At 34.7% G+C, this 21,472-nt stretch overlaps 1 protein-coding gene across 1 annotated transcript in view; it reads left to right on the forward strand.

Moving 5' to 3' along the window:
• LOC111054791 (nucleolar complex protein 3 homolog) overlaps positions 1 to 13,537 on the forward strand; it is a 68,547-nt gene extending 55,010 nt beyond the window's left edge. The window contains exons 20-26 of the mRNA XM_039427100.1: positions 1,164 to 1,345; positions 4,805 to 5,013; positions 7,430 to 7,611; positions 8,976 to 9,107; positions 11,331 to 11,428; positions 12,427 to 12,612; positions 13,462 to 13,537. Of these exons, the coding sequence (XP_039283034.1) occupies positions 1,164 to 1,345; positions 4,805 to 5,013; positions 7,430 to 7,611; positions 8,976 to 9,107; positions 11,331 to 11,428; positions 12,427 to 12,505 (882 nt within the window). The 3' untranslated portion in view covers positions 12,506 to 12,612; positions 13,462 to 13,537. The remainder of the gene's footprint in view (positions 1 to 1,163; positions 1,346 to 4,804; positions 5,014 to 7,429; positions 7,612 to 8,975; positions 9,108 to 11,330; positions 11,429 to 12,426; positions 12,613 to 13,461) is intronic.
• The last annotated feature ends 7,935 nt before the right edge of the window (positions 13,538 to 21,472 follow it).

The following is a 21,472-nucleotide window of genomic DNA, read 5'->3' on the forward strand; positions in this document are numbered from 1 at the left end:
CTGATAATTTTTGTTAAAAAACGAGGTAGAAAATGATAGCGTTATTGCTTTGTCGACAAGGGTGAAACACCAATAAATCAAATACTGTCATTATACTGTGGACCTCTCTGTAGTTGAAGGATATTGAAATAAACTTTATTTCAAATTCTCAATGTCTCTATCAAATAATAATTGCTATGATTGGTGTTTCAAATTATTAAAAGTATGAAGTGTAATGTGAGTTATCATGCAGTGTACATGTTATTTATTCATTCATACATTGGATAAAACACAAATCATATTTTATTGAAACTGTAATATTATTGGTGTTTCAAATTATTAAAAGTATGAAGTGTAATTGTGAGCTATCATGCAGTGTACATGTTATTTATTCATTCATACATTGGATAAAACACAAATCATATTTTATTGAAACTGTTATATTATTGGTGTTTCAAATTATTAAAAGTATGAAGTGTAATTGTGAGTTATCATGCAGTCTACATGTTATTTACTCATTCATACATTGGATAAAACAAATCATATTTTATTGAAACTGTAATATTATTGGTGTTTCAAATTATTAAAAGTATGAAGTGTAATTGTGAGTTATCATGCAGTCTACATGTTATTTATTCATTCATACATTGGATAAAACACAAATCATATTTTATTGAAACTGTAATATTATTGGTGTTTCAAATTATTAAAAGTATGAAGTGTAATTGTGGTTATCATGCGTCTACATGTTATTTATCATTCATACATTGGATAAAACACACATCATTTTATTGAAACTGTAATATATTGGTTTTTCAAATTATTAAAAGTATGAAGTGTAATTGTGAGCTATCATGCAGTCTACATGTTATTATCCATTCATACATTGGATAAAACACAAATCATATTTTATTGAAACTGTAATATATTGGTGTTTCAATTATTAAAATATGAAGTGTAATTGTGAGTTATCATGCAGTCTACATGTTATTTATTCATTCATACATTGGATAAAACACACATCATATTTTATTGAAACTGTAATATTATGGGTTTTCAAATTATTAAAAGTATGAAGTGTATTGTGAGCTATCAGCAGTGTACATGTTATTTAGTCATTCATACATTGGATAAAACACAAGTCATATTTTATTGAAACTGTAATATTATTCTTTACTGTACAGGCCAGCAAAAGATTGGAACAGTTAGAAAAGGAACTATTGGAAACAAAAGCTGAAGAAAATAAGCAGACAAAGCATAAAACTCTCACGGAGGTAATAAAAGTTGTATTCACTGTATACTTTCGTATACTCAAAAATGATCCGACGTCCAAATTGCTCTGTTCAACTCTGGAGGGCATCGCAAAGTGAGTAAACTCTAACGCAATTCTTTGATAGATGATTGTAAAAACGCATCAAATCTAGAAAGAAAAATAGCTCTATATATGAACAAATTTACAAAAGAATGAATAGTCTACAGTAGGCTATAATTTATTATATTCTAAAAGAAATATTTTTGTCTTTTACTTTCCTTGCCCTATTACCATAGGTAAGGAAAGTATTGCTTTCGGAAAAAAATTAAGGTACCCCAATTTGTAAATTTCTATACGTTTCAAGGTCCCCTGAGTCCAAAAAAGTGGTTTTTGGGTATTGGTCTGTATATGTGTGTGTGTGTGGTGTGTGTGTATGAGTGTATGTACGTCTGTGTACACGATATCTCATCTCCCAATTAACGGAATGACTTGAGATTTGGAACTTAAGGTCCTTCCCCTATAAGGATCCGACACGAACAATTTCGATCAAATGCAATTCAAGATGGCGGCTAAAATGGCGAAAATGTTGTCAAAAACAGGGTTTTTCGCGATTTTCTGGAAAATGGCTACAACGATTTTGATCAAATTTATTACCTAAAATTGTCATTGTTAAGCTTTATCAACTGCCACAAGTCCCATATCTGTAGAAATTTCAGCAGCTCCGCCTCAACTAGGTAAAGTTTGATTTTAGATTTCCAGTTATCAGGCTTCAGATACAATTTAAACAAAAAATTCCAAATGGAAAAGATTGAGCATGAAAATCTCTACAATTAATGTTCTGTAACATTTTCACCTAAAATTGAAAATAAGCTCGAAATTCGAGAAAATGTTATTATTTCAATTACAAACTGTTGGCAACTGTTGATTCTATTAAATCATTCACTATGAAGAGATAGCAGACCTCGTGTGTCTCCAGCGTTATAGTCCTGTCACCAGCTGGCTTAGATCTTTGCATAGTAGACTTGAGATGCGCGGGAACACTAGCGTCAGGTGATGAATTTTCATAACGGCAAGGAAAGTTGTGTGAGTGCGCCACGCCAGATTTTTTCATTTGATTATCAGTTGATTACAAAAATGTTGGTTGTTATCCGGATTCAACATGTAATGATAATTATTTCAAGTCCTTGAGTTGACAGTGATTCTAAAAACAATTGAAGAATCAATTGCTGTGCTTTTAATCCATTCTTTTCCACTATTAACTTATACTCTGTCCAAATTGGCATGAGCTCTGAAGGATTAGGCCGACCCTCCTACTACTCACAAGCACACACACACAAGCGCAGTCTCCTTTTGTGTGTGTGAGTAAAGGGACGGTCTGTCTACCTGTATACTACGTAGTATACATAGTATATCAATGGCGCAGATAGGCCGGGTGTGTGTGCCTGCGCATGGGGGAGCGAGGGTCCGCTTAATCTTTCAGCGCTCATGGCAGTCTGGACAGAGTAAAGTCTGGAGTTGCAGTCTGGACATGCAAACTTTGAATTATAATAAATACTTAGGCTATTAATATTAATAAATACTGATCAATAAAATCCAGAGCCTTGTTGCATGAGCAAATACGAGGTAATATTTTAGTAATATCATAGCCACCTCTAATACAAGGCCTCGGCCTACGATTTTGCAACGTCACAGTGTAGGCCTAGAATCTAATACATGATTGGTGAAAAATATTTGAAAAAATCCAGCTGATCTTTTTCACCAATCATGTATTAGATTCTAGGCCCAAACTGCGACGTTGCAATATCGTAGGACGGGGCCTTGTATTAGAGGTGGCTATGGTAATTTCCAATGTACCTTGGTAATGTGCCTTGTAGGCGAGGTAATATCCTATTCTAATAACCAGCTGATTACTAATATAGACTGAAATTTCAGAAAAGTAAAATCAGGGGCCTGTTTCATAAAAGTTACAAGTCCTGTAATACAGGAACAGCTGATTTTATCGGCTATATTGAGCATGCATTGGAATGGTGATTCTCCTGTATTACAGGACTTGTAACTTTCATGAAATCACCATTCCAATGCATGCTCAATATAGCCGATAAATTCATCTGTTCCTGTATTACAGGACTTCTAAGTTTTTATGAAACAGGCCCCAGGGGCCTGTTTCATAAAAGTTACAAGTCCTATAACACAGGGGAATCACCATTCCAATTACATGCTCAATATAGCCGATAAAATCAGCTGTTCCTGTATTACAGGACTTCTAAGTTTTTATGAAACAGGGGCCTGGCCCTTGTGATTCTTCTGTATTACGTGACGTTTTATGAAACAGGGCCCAGAACCCTATTTTGGACTTCTAAAATGTTATCTTCATTTGCGAGAGAAATTGTACAAGGAGTATCCTTAGTTTTTATCTCGCAATCAGTGCCTCCTTTAAAAATGAAAAATAAAATTAAATATTATTAGTTTGTACCATTTTCTCATACCACTTTCATTATTATATGGTTCATACTGTGTATTAGAATAGTTCATTCTTAAGCTGCGTTTACACCGGAGTTAATAACACGAGTTATTAACAAAAAGTTATTAACTTGACTGAATCGTCAAAAATTTCTCTTGACAAAAGTTAATAACTTATGTTTCTAACAGAAAATTCCTTGTTATTAACAAGATCTTGTTATCAATATAATTGACTTACATATAATTTCATTTCACGAGAGTATTCATATGATATAACAGCCGGAATAAAAAGCAAAATATTGTCTTCAAATTTGAATTGAAACATGTGTGTGATCATTCAAATCATGATCTTCATCTGATCTAATGCAAATAAATTATAATGCGTTTACACCAGACTTTAAAACAAAAGTTTCCAACATAAGTTAATAACATTTTCTTTTGGCTGCTAGTTTTGTTATCAACAAAAGTTAATAACTTTGTCACGTGTTTAGTCTGCAGCTGTAGTTATTAGGGAACAGCTGTAATTGTAGGCTAGGGATGCTGTGCGAGGGGATCGCGGGGAAGATAGTAACCTGTTATTAACAAAAGTTACCGACTCTCGATGGATAACATAAATCTTGTTAATAACAAGGAATTTTCTGTTGAAAACACGAGTTATCAACTTTTTTCAAGATATTTTTTGTCGATTCAGTCAAGTTGACAACTTTTTATTAAAAACTCATATTATCAACTCCGGTGTAAACGCAACTCAACATGATGTTATTAACTTTTGTAATTAACATCAGTTGATAACAAAAATGTTAAAAACTTGTGTTATTATTAACTCCGGTGTAAACGCAGCTTTACTATACTGAATCATGTATGTTGTATGAAGATGGAAATAAATTTGATTTGATTTGAAAAGAAATAGGAACAAAGTAGTTGATGAATTACGTTCCAAATTTGTGTTGAATTTGTTGAGTGATTACAGTGGGTAATGATAATAAAGTTATTGATGCAAACTTCATTTCTCTTGTAGATTTTTTCTGATGATGATGTTCACAAGTGCACTAGGCGTGTGTTTAGGTTATGAGACTGATTATGAACTAACTCTATGATGTCTTTAACTTACAGATTTGCACACCTTATAAATTTGGAATTCTACCAAGATTTAGTGTTGGTTCTGAGTCGTTTGATGGATGAAGGCAACTTGGGACTGCGACAGCGCTTGTTGTGCATTCAGACTGTATTCACCATTCTGTCGGGCATTGGAGAATCATTAGCTATTGATCCGGCCAACTTCTACACGCATCTATATAGAAATATGCTTCTTGTTGATGCAGGTCAGTATTTTCTGCTCTAAATCAGCCAATAACATTTCTTGTATCATAATTTTCTATTGTGAGATTCACTTTATAAAATCAGCATCTGATAGCATTGGTTTGCTCTATCCTTAAGGTGCAAACAAACTTGGCTTGAAACATGCGCATTTCACTTTTCGTCAGCTGATGCTATCATAGAGAAACGATAGCATAAGTAGATATCCCATGGTATAGGGCGTTTATGTCGCAACTTTTACTGTTATCCCAAGCCGATAGTTCACGTAGTTTTTTCCCATGCAGCTGTGTGACGCTGGTAGTCTCTCAAATTGTGCCGTTCATACACTATCATCCCAACAAAACAGTAAAAAATGACAATAATCGACAGTAATCGGCTTGAGATAACAGTAAAAGTTGCGACATAAATTCCCTATACCATGGGATATCTACTTACGCTATTGTTTCTCTATGATGCTATCCTATCCTATTATATTGAGCGAGCAATTTCTGTATATATTTTTATATCTGGTTATTTATGTTTAATGGATCTCGAAAACGGCTCTAACGATTTACACGAAATTTGGAACATAGTAGGTTTATGATATAAAAATTCGATTGCACTAGGTCTCATCCTTGGGAAAACTCGCTGAGCGACACTAAAAGGATAATTCATCCTTGGCTGAAACAGCTGTGGATAGTATAAAAGCGATTGAGCGAGTGAGTATTTTTTAAAAATCAAATGATCGCATCCTCGAAATTCAAAAGATGACATATAGCCAGCGTGAAATATAAACACGATCATTTTAGAGAATTGTGTTCTGTTTATCAATAAATAAAAATAACGAGCGAAGCTCGGTGCCCCGATATTACTATTAAACGAGCAATTTCTGTTTAGATGTTTATATATCTGTATGTGACCGGATCTCGAAAAAGGCTCCAACGATTCTCACGAAATTTGGAACAAAGTAGGTTTATGATATGAAAATTTGATTGCACTAGGTCTCAACCCTGGGATAACTCGCTGAAGGACATTGAAAGGATACTTACGTCCTTGGAAAAACAGCTGGAAATTTTGTCGTCTGTCGATACTGTAATGAGTGCATGTGTGGGTTAATCCTCAGCTGATCTCACGAGAAGAATAGCCTAATCCAGCAAGAAAAACTTTTTTTGTTTATTTCTCTTTTTTTCAGAAATCATGTTTATTTCAGAAATACCAAAATAGTAACTAGATGCTGTTAGAGTAGAATAGTACATAGTATATTAACAAATATTGTAGCAAACTCAGTATATCATTCTAAATCTAATTCATAGTATATCTGTTTGTAATATTGATGATGTGTTTGTTTTTTGAAGTGTGAATAAATTGTTATTTTGATGAGTGTTAGTAGCTTAACCTAGATTTTGATTTGGACTGTAGTATAAATTTGAAAAGGGACAGTTTTGGGCATAAGCCTGTTGTGCCTCCTCATATAAATGTAAAAATAATTGTACGACTGAAAAAATCAATAAATAAATATAAACTATAAATTTAATTTTTCGTTACAAATTTCTATGCTTTTGCACCCCAGAGCAAAGCTCGGTCCCCCGATATTGCTCATTATATCTGTATTTGTAAGTGAAATGCGTCTGTTCGCGGAGCATATGTTTGTACGCACCTTTAGAGAATGATAGCTGTTATCATTTTTTTGCTCCACAACATTGCCAAATCGTTTGAAGACTATGAAGAAATGTGACGAACTACCAGAATATTCAATATTAATCACGAAAATTTATTGTCACGTGATGAAAAGATACTGTATATTTTGCTGAATATAATTTATAACATGTATCATTATATCAATGACCTCAACCAGACCAAGTTATTACAGACATTCAACTAGAGAAATTATTAACTATCATTATTAACAATCAAATATACCGAAATGACTTGGGCAATTCCTTCAATTTTCCTTGTGATTCCTTGAATCACAGCTATCTCCTATAGAAGGAGGTGGAAAAAAGAATTGGCAACTCTGCCGTCCTATCAATTTTACTGACTAGGTGCCAGTCACTTATCCCTCAACAGCATACCATGATCGTAATATATACCATAATATAATATACCATGACTGTGCTATAAATTAGAATTAGAACCATTTTTGTGCTTGAGTCTGTGGTGCTTTTCTGGAAGTTGTGAAATGCAAAATTATTGAATGAATAATGTAACAAAATTTTGTTAGATCTAACATAATGTTCAGATCGACTTGAATTTGAATCGAAGAAGGCTTTTGAAAGTTTAGATTTGATTTAAACTAATAGTAATTTCTCCAGTTTTCTATATCTTGTATTCTGACGTAGCCGATACAAATTGTGAAGTAGTGATGCAATTTGTAGTGTTTGTTATTTCTTTGATTATTGTCAACTTTTTTCAAGTACAGTACTTTGAATTTCATAATTGCAGGCCATGCACCGGAAAACATCAGACTGGTTTTGGACGCCCTGGAAATAGTTGTGTTGAAACGCCGGAAGCGAATCACCCGTCAGCGACTGCTGGCTTTCTCCAAGCGACTTGGGTCGCTTGCTCTGCAGCTACAACACAACGGATCCTTGTCCTGTCTCACTCTCATCAAACAGGTTTTGCAGGTAACATCACATCAATCAATTATTGACCGTGTGAAGTGAGGTCTAAGATTCAAGTCGACGGTTTTGCATTTCTCTTTATGTTTATATGTTCCGCATTTACGGCGGAACGCAGCAATAGATTTTCATGAAATTTGACAGGTATGTTCTTTTTTGAATTTCACGTCGACGTAAAGGGTTTTTGAAATTTTGTATTTTAAGGTTAATACAAAAGGAAAAAGAGTCTCCTTCGAACGCCAATATTACCATAAAAATCAGACTATAGTTCATCATAATTATTCATCATAAATCAGCTGTCGAGTGGATTATCCACGACGTTCTCGTGGAGTTTCCTGAACAGCTACTCGGCTAAGTCGAGTACCTGAACAGCTACTCGGGCGTTTTTCAGGCGTTCTTACGGTTCGTTTTCGTCCTGTTGGTTTCGTTTTTAAACAGGACAACGTGTTCCTGGAATTCTTTACCCACAACAAGATCGTATTCCTACTGGGAACAGGCGCGTGTCGATTTAAATTATTGAAATGTCTGCGACATAAACGCTGTGTTAAAATAACTGAGACATTATTTTAAAAATAAGCTTCAATCACAATCGCTTGATGTTCAATTGACCACGGTATACTGGTTACTGAAATGGCAAGAATAGACCTGTCGATGTACAACATTCCCGCCTTTTCAATGACAGTGGTTCAAACATATCAATTACTACAAAATCGTCAGATTAATATGCCGGTCCCTGTATAAAACTAAATTCAATCTATTCGAGCTTTCAACAGATCCTTGTGGAGCACGGGTAACACCTGATTGATTAATTTGCTACCTTTATTAAAACCCTTTAATCATCGAAACCTGCTCGAATATAATAAGATGATCGGGAGAGGACTGAACGCTTAGCCCAAAACGGTTTTTCTCCCAAATTTTGATGAATAAAAAGTTTCCCAAACAATAAGGTTGTGTTTTCACTTTTCTAAAAATATATAGGGTTTTTCTTAAATAGACGAACAAACTTTGTGAGGTGTTTCCTTACATTAAAATAAAGGAAAATGTTCTAGTAAACATTATTCCTAAAATGTTTCATTACCGAGATTATGATGGCGGAAGATCTCTCATTCTTCAAATTTTTTTGTCCGGTATTTTGAATCTCGTAATATTGTAGAGAATTTTATTTTGAAGAAAAATTGTTCAGTAAATGATTCGTCTTAAACGCACCCAAACCTCACAAATCAGGATTTAAAAGAAACAAAACAGTAAAAAAAATCATTTTTGAAAAGCTGGAATTCAGTTTTTTAGATTATATCAATTCCTATCATTGATCGTACAATTTTTCATGCTCTTTGATGTAAATACTCATTTGAATTTTGTAATTGTTGCAGTTGAATAAGGCAGTCGACATATTGCTAGAATCGGATGCTTCTATTGGACAAGGCACCTTCCTTCCTGAACTAGAAGATCCTGAGCATTGCAATGCTGCCAGCTCTTGTCTTTTTGAGCTGACGTCTCTGAGGGTAAATGCAATATTCACTCTCGTTCAGGCCCTTGCTGCTCAATCAACCAAGATATCTGCAAATTGAAAGTAAAATTAAAGAAAAGTGTCACCTGGTCATATGGGACATGTATATCATAATATATTTATCTCATATTAATCAGGATTTTAGAGTTATAAATTAAAAATTCATTGAACAGTCATTTGTCATTGACAGAAAGATTGTTCAATGAATTTTTAATTTATAATTCCAAAATCCTGATCAATATGAGATAAATCTATTATTATATACATGTCCCATATGACCAGGTGACAAAAGATTATACAATAAATATCGAGGGAACGAGCTTTGCTCTGTAGTGTAAAAGCATAGAAAATTTGTAACCAAAGATTGAATTTATAGTTTATATTTATTTATTCATTTTCTCAAACGTTCAATTATTTTTACAGTTATATGAGGAGGCACAACAGGCTTATGCTCAAAACTATCCCTTTTCAAATTTATACTACAGTCCAAAACAAAATCTAGGTTAAGCTACTATGACTCATCAAAATAACAATTTATTCACACTTCAAAAAACAAACACAACATCATCTATTACAAATAGATATACTATGAATTCGATTTAGAATGATATACTATGTTTGCTACAATATTTGTTAATAGATTATGTACTCTTCTACACTAAAAGCATCTAGTTACTATTTTAGACTTTCTGAAGTAAACATCTTCTCTAAAAAAAGAGAAATAAACGAAAAAAAGTTTTTCTTGCTGAATTTTTCTTCTCGTGAGATCAGCTGGATGATCCCTCACACATGCACTCGTTCACTCTCTTCCATTACGGTATCGACAGACGACAAAATTTCCAGCTGTTTTTCCAAGGACTTATTTATCCTTTTAATGTCCTTCAACGAGTTATCCCAGGGTTGAGACCTACTGCAATCGAATCTTCATATCATAAACCTACATTGTTCCAAGTTTCGTGAGAATCGTTAGAGCCGTTTTCGAGATTCGGTCACATACAAATATATAAACATAAAAACATACATTAAACAGATATTGCTCGTTTAATAGTATAGTAGGATCATATTGTGATAATATGATATAAAATAGAAAGAAAAATAAAAATCTCAGTACCCTTTAAGAATTATCTAATAACAACATGTTTCGGACATTGATGCCATTTTCAAGATTTTTTTCTTGAAAATGGCATCAATGTCCGAAACATATATGTTGTGATTAAATATTAAATAATTCAAAAAGGGTACTGAGATTTTTATTTTTCTTTCTATTTTATTACAAGTAGCCCTATACAGAAAAGAGATGTGATAATATGATTTAGCATCTAAAGTTACCAGCTGTAAAATAAACAGGTCACCCTGTGATAAATTGTGTACTGGTATTAAAACGGCAGTTTGGAGCAAGGTACCTAAAATACAATGTATTCTAGGTACATTGGTTTGGAGTTCAAGTTAGTGTAGTTGATTGATACCAGCTGTAGATCGTTCCTTAGAAGACCTATAACATAAAAACATCTAAACATATAAACAGAATTGCTAGTTTAATAGTATAGGATAGAGGAAAAGTTCAATTGAAACGAATACCATTTAAATTATCTGAACTTATAATCTTCTTGATAAAGATTTTTCAGTAGAATTGATAAAACGACAATAATTTAAATTAGCCTACCTGAACTTATTTTCTTATTGATTCTAGATAATGATATTTTAGCAAAAATTATACTGTAAAATATATACTGTTATGTAGAAAAAGTAAAAATACAAGTACCCTTTTTTTAAAAATTGTTTACTTACGACATGTTGATTTTTATCTTTCATTTGTATTCAAGAGCAGCCCTAACGAAAAAAGATAATACTGCTGTGTATATGGTGCTAGATATCTAGAAAATCAATCATTCACATACGGTAACCCAAATTATAACCCTGAAGTTTGGTTTACGTTAATTGTTTAATTTACTTATTCACTCATACTCTTCATGTGCTTATGCTGATGGCTTTCTTCTAATTGGAAAATAACATGAAAATCAAATGGTTCTATTTAAATTGAATGTAAATGTTTTACAATTTTTCCATTGAAGTTTTTCTTACTATAATTGGTAATAACTGAGGATTAAACCATAGAGAAAATATAGAATAAGATTATGCAATTTTTTCTCTATGATTAAACGTATCAACGAGATCACCCATTTTAGTTCTTAATTGAAGCTATTCCTTCTTTTTCCAGAGACATTATCACCCTGTTGTATGCAAAATTTCTGACCATCTAATAAAAAACTTGCCTACAACCGGTGAGGGGACTCTAGCACCAGAGATTGGTAAATTGTAAGTATTTTTCACTTCACTATATTCAAATTTGATCGTTCAAATCTACTTGATAACCAATATATTTTTAATTTATTTTTGACAGTAATGTTAATTTAATTTTGTGACTGCAACGGTGGAGAAATATGTATTTAGTAAAATATCTAACTAGAACAAGGTCGTTTGTTCAATAATAATTTAACAAACTAGATGGTTTCACTAAAACTTAAATATATTCAAGTTTGTAACTAAAATAATAATGATTTAAATAGTAGGTTTTCTACTAACAAGGCTTAAAAGGCAAGGTGGGATTGTCCGTAACTGTCTTTAGGGTATGATCACATTGGATCAACATCACATTGGTGTGCAGATGAGAAACAAAATCTTGAAAGAGCTATAGAAACATGTTGTGACTTGCCTGTCTCTGCTCACACTTAACGTGTGTACTTGCTGCCTGGTGGCGTTCAGTATAACCAGCTACAAGCGCTTTACAAGGTGTTTCTATGGTTCGTTCCAGATTTTGTTTCTCATCTGCACGCTTGGTCATGCATGGTGTCGCGTGAACTTGCACATTTGTGCATCCTATGTGATCACACCCTTAATCAAACATATTCTATATTCAATATCACCTATTTGTCATTCTGATATCATTATTTCACAACAAATTTTATGAGTACATTTTTTTGTCAAATGTGTAGTAAATATTGAACTAGCCTAAATATTATATCAATATTTGAAATCCTCTCTTTTCCAGAGTTGAAATTGCTTTCAGGCCACTAAGCTCTGCTTTTTCTCTATTCTTCATTTTAACAAATATCACTTATTATTATTATTATTATTATTATTATTATTATTATTAATGCTTTATTGTTATTATAAATAATTCATAATATATTAATATTATTATTATTCAATCGAAATGCACTAGAATAAAGTGCTCTTTCAACCTGCAGCAAACAATGTTTCTGTTTTGTTTTTTTTAGAATGAGAAGAAACTGACGTTGCTTTTGTGTTCGCAGGTCAAGCAGAGAAATTTTCAATGACTACAATCCTCTAGAAATGGCGTTCAAACCATCAATTCCTGTTCCGAAAAAATGAAAGTTGGTGAAAAGCCTCACAGATGGCATGATAAACAACTTGAAGTCTATTCTATTGAAGCGTTTCAAGACAATAGCAAAACCGACTTGAGTGGATTGTTCGAAGAGGTAACTAGAATAATCAATTCGCATGTATTATTATCATTTTATCTATTATTATCTATTGTTTGTTATGAAGTAGTGCTTCAAGATGAATTGAGGATTGAGTTATTGTTATTTTTTTATTTCTTATTATATTTTTTGACATTCAAAAGTACTATGTATGTGATTATCTACATTCATCAGTAGAAAATTATGAATCTTCAACATTATATCATTCTTCAACCAGAACATCAAATAAACAGGCTGCAATATTTTCAAATCTATCACTTAAAATAAGTTTACCCCCTTCACACCTCTGCAATTTGAAACATATTTTCATTATTGAAATATCCATAATGTGGTAGTAGAGAGAGGAAAGATTTGTCATCCACAAAAACTTATCACTCATTTTATCGTGTATTTTTTGTTAATAAATTGAATTTTTAATATAAAAGGGTTTTGAAGCGTAGATTTTATAATACTCATTTATTGTGCTTTATACCTATAAATATTTTTGATTTAATAATTATATGTGATTTTTAATCAGTATTGAATTGGATGAAACATCATACATCAACATCATTGGATGTATTGAAACAGTATTGAATGTTGGATTTTAAGCATTTATTTTTCATTCAAAAATCAAGTGATAGCATAAGAACTCATCTTAATACCATGTGTCACTTATGGTAGATGTGAATTTGATAATTGCAGATATATGAAATATATTTTGTAACTGGCTTTTCACTGCAATAAAATTCATATTATCACTAATAATATTAGCTATAATTCAAATTATATTTCGATTGGTTATCGTGAGGGTTACTGATTACGTAGTAATAAGTTGTGTCTAATCATTTGTTCAATCTTTTTCAGGTCAAGAAAAACGGATTAAAGGATGAGCTAGACGATGTTACATAATGGGTACCCAAATAAATGTGTTTTATGCTTATGTGGCAACTTATTATGTCCTATTTCCAATTATCCACTTATTTTTCCTGAAATTAAGACAAAAACTGCAATCTATTAAGAAATCAATCACAAGTAGAGTGATCTAAAGGAAAATTCTTACACTACTTGTGAGGGAATTTTGGACTTTTAGAAATAAATAGAATGGACTTTTACATGACGCTCGAGATTGTTATGCGAGTAAACGTTATTTTTTTTATTACATAAGGACAAGGACCGCTATAGTGGGATTCACTTGAAATTGTCAGCTTTGGGTGGATGGGTAGCGTGGTGTTTCTCATAAGGAAAGTACATTTGAGCACATTTATGCAGGCAGACCCCGATCTACTAATACTTTTGAGAAGTATAATTATTATTTAACGAAAATACTTAATAAATGCTGTAAATCACCCCGAAGACTTCTGCTACTGCAGACATAGACAACAGGGTTAACAGCTAGATGGAAATTCGATGAGAACTACTAACCAAAAATTAGTTGCCAGCCCGGGAATCGAACCCGGTACCTCCCAATTGCTAGTCAGGAATGCTTACCCTTACACCAAACTGACAATCTCTGGATAGCAGCGCTCATTTTATACGAAGCCATAGCGGCCAACCAGTTACAGTTGGAATTGAATAGAGAATGCATTCTCTATTTAATTCCATCTGTAACTTTTGAGAAGAACAAGTTTCTAATGAAATTTATGAACATCCAGAGAAGAGCACGAGAGAATTGTCAGTGCAGTTTAATGTCAATTAATCTATTATTTGGAGGATACTAAAAGAGCAACAATTACATCCATACCACCTCCACACTTGAAAACCTTAGTATACAATACTACGATTGATACCATTGAAGAACTCCGATTAAGGATTTTGAACGGAATAGAAATGATAAAGCAGACTCCTGGAATATTTGAACGGGTCCGACAATCGATGAGAAGACGTCTAAACATTTATTGCCAATTAGAATATTCAAAACATATTACACACTCTTTATAATATGACATATCATTAAAAATATAAATAAATAAGCATAATTACTCATACATATAGGTACTTGAATAAAATAAAATATAAAATCTAGGCATCACCAGCAAAAAGAAAATCTTTGCCCGCTGGTGAGAGTGGCAAAACAGTAAAAGAAAAACATAATATTTCGAAATAATGCATAAAGTTAAATTTAACTAATAATTTTATAACAGCAGAATCATAAAAAATCAAACAAATATTGTGCAGAGAAAATACTATAAAATGAAAATAAAATAATCTAAGTTAAATTGCTATATTTAAGGTGAATAAATACTTACCTCATAATTATGCATTCAGAACAACGGAGGTCACTTTGAATATCATCTTTAGTCTTTTGGTATAAGTTTAATGTCATTTAGATATGTTACTTTCATATAAAAATAAAACTTTTCATAAAAAACCGGATATTTTATTTGCAATCAGCTACAAACTATTAGTTATTAGTTAAACTTGAATTTTAAAAAAACACTTTTGAAGTGAAAATGCACTTACTTTTGTAGTGACGATCGTTTCGACCTGTTGTTGGTCATCATCAGACTGTGGGAATTTACTCAGATGACAAGGCTATGTGTGGTAAGGGATGAAGTTGGAGGAATAGGTTGTGGTGGGGGTTGGTAGATACTTAGTGAGGCGGTAATTTTGAACTGTGGACTATTTTGTCAAAGAGTGTGTGGGAAGAGAAATTTATTTTATCATTTAGGAGACTGTTGGGAAACTGTTTTGTGTGGTTGTAAATTTCGTATTGTTCCAATACATTGAGTTTTCTGATTTTTTGTGAGATATGGAGGATTTCAAGATTGGTGGCTATGTCAGTGTATGTGTGGTCTGTTGATGTAATATGGTCAGCAAAGTTTGAGTGGCTATGTTGTTTATTAATGGCTCTGATGTGCTCTTTATGAAAGTCACGTCCTGTTTGTCCAATATACAGTTTATTTAGAATCATTACATTTCAAATTTTTAGATGCCTGGTTGTTCAAATCTCTGTTTGTTTGGTAATTTTGAAAATGTTTTCTCAGTGAATTTGTTGTTTTAAAGGCAATTCAGTATTTGAGTTTCTTAAAAGATGATGCTACATTCTGTGATTTTTTGAAAAAGCTCTGTAAATATAATATATTACCTGATTTCATGAAGAGTATGAATGAACGCGACTTTAGATCTCAATTAGAGATAGATTTCTGCAAGAGTGCTTTCTACTCAAAGGAAGAGTACATTCAATATTACTCCACATGAATGGTACAATGCTTTCTTTTCCTGTGTCTTGTGTATTTGTTACTGTGGGCTGTGTCTTTTTTTCTTCGACCATTTAGAGTTTTTGACAAGTTCCTGTTTTAGGTGGGCAGTGGATGCTATTTAATCAATCTATCTATCGATAAAGATTTGCGTACTACCGGGATCAATCAGTACTCGAAAATTCATTTGTGGGTCTTGTAGAGCGTGCACTAGGTCGGTGGAATTAGGCCGTAGAATTTCCGACCTGGGATTAAATTTATGTGATCAAGTGTACCTCCGTGCACTAGGAGCGCGGCGTGACGCGGCGCGATGCCGTTCCGACCCCGAAAAGTCCAGAAACTTTTCGCGCTGCGCGCCGCTCCTAGTGCACGGAGGTCGGGTCGGAAAAATTCCGCGCTTGGGTAACTTCGTGAGGGCTCGGCTGTTTCCGAGCTCTGCTTCTTTCGAACATGGCCAGACTATATAACTTGACCATAGTTGTTAAAATTGTTTTGTTGTATATTGCTTTTTCTCATTGTCTTTTTGTGTGTTGTGAATAAATTGAATAAATAAATAAAAAAGTTGATGGTTACTGGACGAGCGTTATCGAGTTCTCACTTTTGACTTACTGAAGGCGAAAGTCGTCCGTCTGTTCGTATGTTCTACAATAAATCCTTCAGAAAGTATTGATCAATTAGCTTCAAATTTTGAACACATATTCTTCGAACAGGACAAGTTCGTTGGACAACAAAATTGACACACTTATCACTCTTCGTCCTTTTTCAACTTTATACAACTTTTACAACTTTCACATCTACAAAATGATATGACTTAATATATCAATGGGCGGTTTCTGTGATTTATTTTATTTTGAAACACTGTATCGAAATAATGTATCATGAATTTGGATTCACATGAGCATATTTAAGATGTTGAAGCGATAGAGTAAGTTAATATTTGAAGAGTAATTTTTCATTTCAAATAGGATCCCCAATAACACCTACTGTTAAATTATTCTTGCATGAGAAGAGTATTCAGCTGTTTTCAGAATTTTCATCAACTCTGTATTATTGAAAGTTGCGGGTTTCGAAGATTACAATACAACAGTTCTTGAGCGAGTTATAATCCATTATAGTGCATAATTCACAGCTTTTACGTCTACAAAATGATATGGCTTTATATATCAATGTGCGGTTTCTGCCATTTATTTTCTTTTGAAACTCTGTATCGAAATAATGTATCATGAATTTGGATTCATATAATTATATTTAAGATGTTGAAGCGAGAGAGTAAGATAATATTTGAAGAGTAATTTAATATTTGAAGAGTAATTTTTATTTTCAAGTTAGAACTGTAACTTCAACAAGTATGTCTTAATTCAAATCGCAATTGACAAGTCTACCTCACGACTAACTAGTCCTAAACGGCGCCGCGCCGCGCCGCCCTACCGACCAAGTGCATGGACCTTCCATTTTCCGCTCTCCTGCGCGTCGCGCCACGCAGCTTAAGAAGTAAGAGAGTTCGTTATCTTTTGTTTGCAAGTTCATAATTGAAAATTTGTTCCGAGGCTCGTTTCCCCTAAAAAAATGATTTTCTACTGTTTGGTCGAAAGTCGTTTGATTATTATAATCACCATTCAATTCCAAGTTTTCAAAATTGTTCATGAGATTTTCAGTCATTTCGGTATAATTGAATTGTTCATTTGGGAAGTTGTCAGTCAAGAGTTCGTTTTCGTTGGGGTTAAGTAATTCGTCATTGTTTGTAGCGAATTCGGTTGTCAGTTGATTGAATCTGGGGTTCAAGTTCAGTGTTTCTGGTTGAAATACTCATTGGAGTTGGTTGCGATTGCATTAATGTGGTCTGTGTTCTTGACCGAAAAATTGCCTTTGAAACAATGGTCTCTGTTGGTTCATTGAACTGAAGTTGCGAAATATATTGTTGATTACTATTTTGATGTGTAATCATTGGTCTTTGTTGTGATTGGTTTTGAAAGTTCGGATAAGTCTTGTTTTGAGGAAAGTTTTGCATTGGTCTAGTCTGAGGAAAGTGTTTTGGATTTGTTTAGTCTGAGGAAAGTGTTGGATTTGTTTAGTCAGAGGAAGTTGTTGGAATGGTTGTGAGATTGGTCTCTTATTGAGATTGAAATTATAATTACTATTTCTGTTTTTATATTTCATTTCATTTGTAATCATACTCAAGGCTTCATTTAGACTTGAAGGGTTTTTTGTTCGCATTAGAAATCCTAAGGGTTCATTGAGTCCTCTCAAAAATACTCTGAGGACTAGTTTCTTTGCGTATTCACAAAGAATATACCTTAATTTGCTGCAATTTTCGTTAGAAAAAATGCAAGTGAAGGTTCAATATCTTTTGAATTCTTTCATGGAAATGAAAAGGCCTTTAGTGTGTTTCTTGTTTTAAAATAATCAACAAGAACCAATTCGGTTTCAAAAATGGTAAAAGTACACTTGACGCTCTAATAAAATCCATCAATACTTTATCTGATAAAATAAACTCCAATAATAAAACTATTGCGGTCTTCCTGGATATACGCAAAGCTTTTGATACAATACCTCATAATACTTTGTTCAACAAACTGGAGTCCTATGGTTTCAGAGGAGTCTCGCTTAAATTGTTCAAAAGCTATCTGAGTAATAGAACCCAGTCCTTAACCATAAATGATCAATCTTTATTGTAACTAACTCAACTTCTTATGGTCTTCCTCAAGGTACTGTACTTTCTCCCATCCTTTTCATACTCTATGTAAATGACTTTTTAAATTAAGACTTATAAACTCAACTGTGATCCTTTGCAGATGATAATGCAGCTATTTTTGACGGTAATTCATGGAATGAATTTCATAACATAGCTGAAAATAATATTCTTTTAGTTAAGAAGTGGTTAGATAAGAATACCTTATGTTTAAATATTGAAAAAACTAATTACATAACTTTCTCAGCAAATAGAGTAGGGCAGCCTAACGAGAATCAAAATTTGAGACTCCATTCTCAGTGCAATTTAAACTTGGGTAATTGTGATTGTCCCATCATTAAAAAAGTCAATAATACTAAGTACTTTGGAATCATAATTGATGGGATGTTCATATTAAATACATATGTAGAAAAATTCGATATTTATCTTTTAAATTTTACCAAGTTAACAGAATTCTTAATAAGAACCACCTGAAAATGATGTATCATGCTCTGGTCAAGTCAATTCTTCAGTATGGCATAGTTGTTTGGAGAGGCTGTTTCAACTGTCATATTATATTGCTGAATTATTTGTAGCACAAAAACTGATAATTAAAACTATATTAAGCAAACCCAGGTTCTATCCAACGGATATGGTTTTTAGTGATTTTGAGGTCATGACTATACGTCTATTATACATAGAAACCGTAATTGAGTACTTGATAAAATATAGATCCGATTTTCCTCTCACATTAAACTCTACACTCAATTATTATAATCTAAGGGCCACTGCTAACAAATAATGTAACCTATAACACTAATATTGAATGTAAAGGAGGCAGTTAATTTACATAGGTAGGTACTAAAATAATAAACCTCATTCCAAATCACTTTCTCATGTACAATAAGATCAGCAGAAAAATCAAACTGGATATAAAAAACTGGACATATAGTAATTTCTTCTTCCATTTAGATATATGACTCGAGATTTCTGCTCCAGCATTGTTTTTTTATTAGTTTTTTTTTTCATTTTTCACTGGACTCGCTCACCTTTATTTTGCGTACCTATTCCTCTGTTTTCTTCCTTCCCCCATTTCTCCCTTTCCTTTTTTCCACATCACTTCTCTCTTCTCTTCTTTGCCTACCTATTACATGGGAAACCATAGTTGGCTAGGTATCTTCCTCTCGTTTTTTCTCTTCTCCAACACACCCAATTTATGGTTTTTTTATGTTTGTAACATTTTATTTTATTTTATTTGTTTTGTAATTCTTTGTTATTTTGTTTTGTCTTGTTTTTAATAATAAAAAATGAATATCATGTATGACATACCCGGCGCCTCCACCAAATATGTGACGGTGGGAGAATAACTACCTATTTTTTTGATATGGCGGAAGGTGTGGCTCGTTCATCAATTGGGCTAGTCAGTCGGGTCGAGCGAGGGGTTTGTTACCACTGTCTGAAAAAAATGGCTTTTGGTGGCCCTGAAAAAGGGCCAAGTATGTTGCTGGTGGCCCTGAAAGGGACCAAGGCAGGCTAGATGTTTAGTAGTCATCGACTGGCGCGATACCACGCCGCGCGAGGGTCCCGGGCAGGTCCGTCTGGTGCGAGAGCAGGCCGGCAGGGGCTCAAGTCAATGGTTCGCAGTCTCCACTCTGGTTTACCCGGGCTACGGAGAGGGCTGACCGGGTGATCTACTAGCCAGAGGTCGTGCCGAATCTCCGCCGGGAGGACCTCCTCGACCACTTCCTCATTTAGAAGGGGGCCTTTGGTCAAACCCCGGGCAGGCAGGGTCGTAGGCTTCCGCTGCACACACTCCAATGTCGGTTCGGCACCCAACCCGCGCATCCAGAACCGCGCGCCAGTTGTTAGGCTGGGGCGCTAAGTCTTGGGGCGCAGCTGGCGCGGCGGTGTACAGCCTCAGCCTCTCCTCCACCTGGCGAAGCCGACGTAGGGCTCCTCTTCAGGATTCGGCGGCCGGCTCAGTTCCTCCTAGGCATCGGCTGGGTAGTAGACAAGGAAGACACCTCAGGTTGCGGTTAGTCTCGCCTTGGTTCCCTCATTGGCCTGCTCGCTGCTCTGCTCCTGGTCTCAGTAGTGGTCTCGGCTAGTAGTGGTCTCGGCTGGTGGTCTCTTCTGGCTCTTCAGTGGAAGGCTGCTAGTGAGCAAGTGCTATCGAGGGTAGCTGAGTAGCCCCCTTTTATTCACAGTCCCTGAGTTCACCTGCGCTGCTATTGGCCGCTGGTGCTCGGCCAATAGAAACGCAGGAACGGGTGGCGGCGTCTGAGGCGCACCCTGGTGGTGGGTGGGTCAACCACTCATTTGGTTGATGCGTGGCATGGGGAGCAGAGCAGAGTGGCAGGCTGAAAGGTAGCGAACGCGAGGGAGGTATCAATTCCCCCCCCCCCCCCGTTTGAGGTAGCCACGGCGAGAATTTATTGATTGCAAAAAACAAGATACAATGTTTACAAAATATACAAAAGTGCCATTGGGCGATAATTTTACAGAAGTGAGACCAGAAGGGTCTCCCCCAACAGGTGGGTTGTGGTAAATAATTCCAGAAGGGTCTCCCCCAACAGGTGGGTTGTTATTCCAAGAGATGTTGCTGGTTGGTGGTTGGAGCCGGGCGTAGTTGAGTCTCGTACACCTTGATGGTCTCGTTGTCACGGGTGATCCAGTAGACAGCTCCTTGGTTGTGGGCGACCGTATATGGTCCCTTCCATCTGGGTGCTAGGCCCGCGTGGAATTTCTGAGCCTTGTTTGAGAGTTGATGATTCCGTGTGAGCACCTGGTCGCCGATCTGGTAATGAGGCTGTGTCTCGGCTATCGGGTCTCCCTTCCTATTGAGATAATTTTCTTGGTTCAACACGGCTTCGCGTTGGATTGCGGTTAGCGTGTGTAGACGCTGTTTAATATGGTCTTTGTGCGGTTCGAGTTGATTTTCGGGCCAGTGGCTCCATTCCCCTGGCCGTGGAAGGGTTTGGCCAAACAGGATTTGACTGGGGCTGTATCT

Source organism: Nilaparvata lugens, chromosome 4 (assembly GCF_014356525.2).
Source record: "Nilaparvata lugens isolate BPH chromosome 4, ASM1435652v1, whole genome shotgun sequence".
Classification (NCBI taxonomy): Eukaryota; Metazoa; Arthropoda; class Insecta; order Hemiptera; family Delphacidae; genus Nilaparvata; species Nilaparvata lugens.